General features: G+C 37.9%; 1 protein-coding gene across 1 annotated transcript; it reads left to right on the plus strand.

The window, feature by feature from the left end:
• Positions 1 to 650: 650 nt before the first annotated feature.
• LOC149141605 (GDSL esterase/lipase At4g26790-like) lies at positions 651 to 2,304 on the plus strand. Its single transcript, XM_089450160.1, has 5 exons — positions 651 to 891; positions 949 to 1,067; positions 1,161 to 1,397; positions 1,499 to 1,757; positions 1,848 to 2,304. The coding sequence occupies exons 1-5, from the start codon at positions 651 to 653 to the stop codon at positions 2,099 to 2,101; spliced, it is 1,110 nt and encodes a 369-aa protein (XP_089306286.1). The 3' UTR covers positions 2,102 to 2,304.
• The last annotated feature ends 3,698 nt before the right edge of the window (positions 2,305 to 6,002 follow it).

Raw genomic sequence — 6,002 nt, forward strand, 5'->3', positions numbered from 1 at the left:
AGCTTTTTGAGAATAGGAATAAAATCTTAAATCAAACTAAATAATTTGTTTCTTTAGGTCCCATAGACCAAATTTTGGTCTTAGTGAACATTAATCATCATCATCATCATCATCTAATTTATAAATAATAAATAAATAATAATAATATTTAATTAATTATTATTATCTAAATTATAAAGTTATTATAAAATTATTTAGTTATTATTTAAATAAGTTATAATAATTAAAGATATTAATTATTAATACAATTGATATAATGTATTAATTATGATTATCGTATTCACAAGGATTATTATGATTATGATTATTGTCTATTGATTATATTAATCTTGCTCATTATATATATATATAATATGAAGAAAAAAACTAAACATTTAAGTGAAGTTGACATTGATATAATTTAATGTGGAGCAGGCAGCCATCCACGACAATGAATATTCGCGGTATTTGCGATTTGCTCTCACCTTACCGGCCGCTCATTTTTTATCCCAAATACGTGTTACGAACGCAACATGGGGACGATAATGTCATGGCTTCCAGAAACCCTGCCTCCTCATCCCCGTGTATCATATCTCTATAAATGCATTTCTTTCCATTAATCTGCATCCATCCACACCTCTCTTACTTCGCTGCACTCGTACTCTTTTACAATGGAGTTCTTAGCAATGTTTATTGCCTGCTCCAGCGCAACCCTTATATTGTTTTTATCTTTTCCTTTCGCTACTGCCATGCACCATTACGTCCCCGCCATGTTCATTTTTGGGGATTCTCTAGCAGACGCTGGTACCAACAATTTCATTGCCAACACAACCGCTAAAGCAAATTTCCCCCCTTATGGGGAAACCTTCTTCTTCTATTTATTTGCCTTCTCTCACTTACTCATATTTAATGGTTGTCAGATTCTATCGTTAGATGATTAATATACATCTGATATAAATGTATGCACAGCTACTAAGTTAAGGTTGCCGTTCCCACCTCCATATCTGAAGCCAAGATCTGATTTCTCTCGTGGTATCAATTTCGCATCTGGAGGAAGCGGATTACTGGATTCCACGGGGAATTACTTGGTGAGTGCCAAAATAGATATATGTTCATTCTAATTGATGCAGAGAAGAATTTTTTTTTTTTTCAGTAAAACGTTGGTGGTGTGTTCGCTGCAGAATATCATACCTTTAAGCCTCCAAATACGCCAATTCGCCAACTATTTTTCGCGTGTAGGGAAAAAGCTTGGAGGAAATTATAATGCAAAAGAATATCTATCTCAGTCCTTGTATGCCATTAGCATTGGAGGCAATGATATTGGCCTCAACTATTTAGCTAATACCACTTTCCAAAGGAACACAAGTGTTCCGGATTTCGTTAAGCAGCTGCTTAACAAATACAACGAATACTTGTTGGTATGTATGAAGCATTCATTTTTATTTTAAAGAGCTAATTATTAAGCTGATTTTGTAATTATGATAAATTTGGGAGGATTCTTTATATGTGGATGTTGCAGAGCCTTTATAATAATGGGGCAAGGAACTTCCTAGTATCAGATATCGGTCCTCTTGGATGTACTCCAAATTCAAGGCTCACTCGAGTAAAGGCATATAATGGTGGATGTGTGGAAACTACAAATCAGCTGGCAGTGGCATTTAATGATGGTCTCAGGCTGCTCGTCAATCAGCTGAATAAAAAATTGGACGGAGCAACGATACTATTTGCTAACGCTTATGATTTCGTATTAAATTTAATTCAACACGGCGAATCCTATGGTAAAATACAGTAATATTTCAAAAACGTTATAGCCGTGGATTTGCTTGTGAATTGACTAAATGCAATATGGGACCTGGCGTTGGTTGCAGGTTTCAAAAACACGACGTCTGCGTGCTGTGGAGCGGGGCCTTTTAACACGGCTGTGTCTTGTAGGCTGGAGATTCCAAAGAAGGAGCGTGGAGAATACAGAGCTTTTCTTTGCAAACGTCCAGAGAAATACGTGTTTTGGGATGGAACCCATCCCACTCAGAAAGTGTACCGGATGGTTGCTCGCAATATTTGGAATGGAAATACATCCTTCATCACACCTTTCAATCTCAAAAAATTGCTGGACAAACACTGAAGAGGAGATCATTATTTTCGTTGACTCTGTAATTGGGTAATTGTGAAGGCTGAAGCATTCAGCTATCGTTCGTATGTCCAGTTGACCGGTGGGCAAGATAATTGTTTACTTCATTATTTTTTGGAGGTCCAGTTGAGCGGTAGGCAAACATAATTGTTTGCCCTTTTTTTCTCATCAATCGATAGCCATGGCTGAAACCATGATTGTGTGCAGACTTTGAGTCTTCATTGATTAATTATGAAATGCAAAGTAAAAAAAATGGTTTTTTTTTGGGCTGTTACCTAGACGATCAATCTTATCCGAACAAGTAGAAGCGTAAGAGATATTAACCTTGAGCATCATACAGGTTAATTTTTCGTATTTGCAAAATCCATCGTAGAAGTTCAAAATTCAGAAATAATTTTCTTTATTAAATTTATATTTCATATATATGGCCGGTAAAAATAAATAAACGTGAAAAAAACATCATTTCATTTCATTTAATTTAATTTAATTTATATATATATACACTAAAAAATAATATTTAAATTATATATATATATATAGATATAATTATTTAACCATATAAATTAATTTAAATTATTAAAAAAATATATATAAACTTTGAAATATTTGTTTAAAAATATATATTTAAACATCGAAATATTTGTTTGATAATATAATTCACATTTCCAAAATCTAAAAATCATTAAAATAACATGACGGTTAAAAATTTATAATAATAGATACCTATAAACAAAAACGCGACTCTTTCCTATTTCATATTTGTAAAACATATAAACCAAACTACGAATAAAAAAATAAAATCTAGTATCGCCATTGTTGGTACGTAGGGGTAGTTTGCGTCCCCATGGTCAAATTGCATATCCCTGTTTTAATAAATTGCAAACAACTGAAATGTATCTTAATTCTGGATCTTCAGAAGATAAAGAAGACGGTTTTATGGAGGGATTATATAATTTTTTTTTTCATACATAAGAGTGTTTTATTAGGATAATAGGGGTCTTTTTTATTGGAATTGGGCACTTTAATCATTTTACTAGTTAAAAAAAATTGATTGAGTTAGAAATAATGGAGAAATGGTTATGTGGTTGTAACGTTACCTTCTTACTTTAGGAGTTGTTCCTAGAATTTAGGAGGTTGGTTTCAACTACTTATTTTTCAGTCATGTATTTAATATGTAATATCATTCATTGTAATGTATTGAGTGAACGAGAGAGAGAGTCTCCTCCTTGTATGAGTGCAGCCTCCATGTGATGTACACACCTGTGAGCTGCAACTCCTTCTGATTAATTCAAGTTTCATTATTTTTATCTTGGTATCAGAGCTTAGGGTAGAGGTAGCCTTAATTTTTTTTTGGGATGTATCATTAGTTGCACATCTGTAGTAGTAGGAGAGCTTGTAAATGTATCTGTGTGATCAGGTGGAACTGCAGTAACACCTGGAGTGAAGGGTCTCAGATGACTGATCATCTCTGAGCTGGAGAAAAGGTTGAGCAATTGGCGCTACTTTTGGGCTGAAAAGCGTGCCAGAAGGGCCATTGGCGCTACTTTTGGGCTGAAAAGCGTGCCAAGGTTGAGCAATTGGCGCTACTTTTGGGCTGAAAAGCGTGCCAGAAAAATTATAACTAAAATTGGCGCGGATCCGTGGCAATTAAGCGCGCCAATTTTCGTGCACTTCGTGAATTTTTATTTTCTGCAATTGGCGCGGATTTACCAGCTATTCAGAGCGCCATAGAGCCAACCTCTTTCTCTCTGGAAATCTGCAATTTTGTTTTTTTTGCAGATCGGAGTTGCCCGGTGGTGGCACGTGGAGATTCTGCTCGGTGGTAGCAGATTTGATTTGCCCAGTGGTGGCGAATCGAGATCCTTGATCGCTCGGTGGTAGCAGATCGGATCTGCCCGGTGGTGGCGAAGTGAGATCCTTGATCGCTCGGTGGTAGCAGATCGGATCTGCCCGGTGGTGGCGAAGTGAAGTCCGTGATCTGTTCAGTGGCAGCAGATCAGACTTGCCCGGTGGTGGCAGCTTAAGTGTTCAGTTGGACGAAAATGAACAACAGTTTGGAATCATACCTCCACGAGTCTGGCAAGCTCGATGGAACGAATTTCTCCAACTGGAAGTTCAAAATGCAAACCTTGCTGGAGAGTGCGAACGCGTGGTCGATCGTCTTGGGAAATGAACAGAGAGCCGGAAATGCAACCCAAGAACAGGACTGGGATAAGAGAGAAACAAAGGCAAAAGTAATACTGAAGATGTCTGTCAAAGACAACATTATCCCTCATATTCGAGACTGCAAGTCGGCCGCGGACATTTGGAATACGATCAAGGATTTGTACGAGACACAGAACTCAAATCGGGTTCTAGCACTTAAAGGGAAATTGTTTGCATTAAAGATGGGCGAAAATGAATCAGTTGGTGGATTCATGGCCAGAGTTAAAGATCTAAAAGACCAATTGGGAGCCATTGGAGAGAAGGTATCAGATTCAGATCTGGTTACACTTACACTGAACAGAACGACAGATGAATATCAGACATTCATCTCAGCGTTGTCAGCGAGGGAGAAAACCCCCTTGTTTGATGAACTGACAGCGATTCTGCTCCAGGAGGAGGAGCGACGACAGAATCTAAAGACTCAGGGCAGTGATCTTGCTCTGATGGCGAAGAGAAGACAGCACAGAGGAAAGCAGCGCCAGTACCAACAACAACAACAACCGCAGTAGCAGCAGAAAGGAGCCAACTCCTTTCAAGGGAAATCATCTAGAGGTATGACTGATACTTATGTTAAGAGATGTTTTTATTGTGGAAAGGCTGGTCACCAGATCAGAGAATGTTACAAGAAGCAAGCCGATGAAAGGAGAAGCAAACAGAAGAAACATCAAGGTTGTTTTGCTGAAGAAGAAGATGAAGATCACAGCTATGATCTTAGGCTATTTACAGTCGACTGTGCACTTTCTGCATCAAGAGGAGATGATGACAATACATGGTATGTCGATTCAGGCGCATCCTCGCACATGACTGGTAAGAAAGAATATTTTGAGTTTCTTGAAGAATCTGCATGTGGATCCAAAATTTATTTGGGTGATGACAGTGGGTATGAGATCAAAGGTTGTGGAGATATTCCTGTGAAATTACCAAGTGGCGATATCAAGCATCTCAAAAATGTTTTATATGTTCCAGGAATCAAAAGGAATTTGATCTATGTCTCTATGATAACAGACCAGGACATGCAGGTGAAATTCCTCAAGAATGGATGTGTCATTCAGGACAGCAAATTGGAGACAGTTGCAACAGGAGTACGCGTGGGTAATTTGTATAGACTGGATGCAAGGAGCATACCACAACAGGCGATGGTTGCAGCAACATCAACAGCTGAGAATCTCTGGCACCAGAGATTTGGACATATCAATCTACAAGATCTCATCCTGCTTAAAAATAAAGGTATGGTCGATGGACTTCCTGCTTTACATAATGTCAAATTGGAATGTGATGGTTGTGCACTAGGGAAGATGCATAGAGATGAATTCCCTGTGCATGTCAACAGAAAACAAAGAGACATCCTAGAGCTAGTGCATACAGATATTTGTGGACCTATGCAGACTAGGTCTTTAGGAGGTGCATATTATTTTCTACTGTTTGTAGATGATTGCACTAGGTTCTCCTGGGTGTATTTTTTAAGCAACAAGAGTCAAGCTTTCAGATATTTTAAAGAATTTAAAGTGATGATAGAGAACCAAACAGCAAAGAAGATAAAAATTCTCCGCTCAGATCAAGGGGGGGAATACAGGTTAAATGAGTTCATGAACTTCTACAAGCAACATGGGATTATACAACAGTTTACAGTGCCACACACTCCACAGCAGAATGGAGTAGCAGAACGCAAGAACAGGACTCTGGTGGAGTG

This window comes from Pinus tabuliformis, chromosome X (assembly GCF_031772625.1).
Source record: "Pinus tabuliformis cultivar Carrire ecotype Pingquan chromosome X, CPIR1, whole genome shotgun sequence".
Lineage (NCBI taxonomy): Eukaryota > Viridiplantae > Streptophyta > Pinopsida > Pinales > Pinaceae > Pinus > Pinus tabuliformis.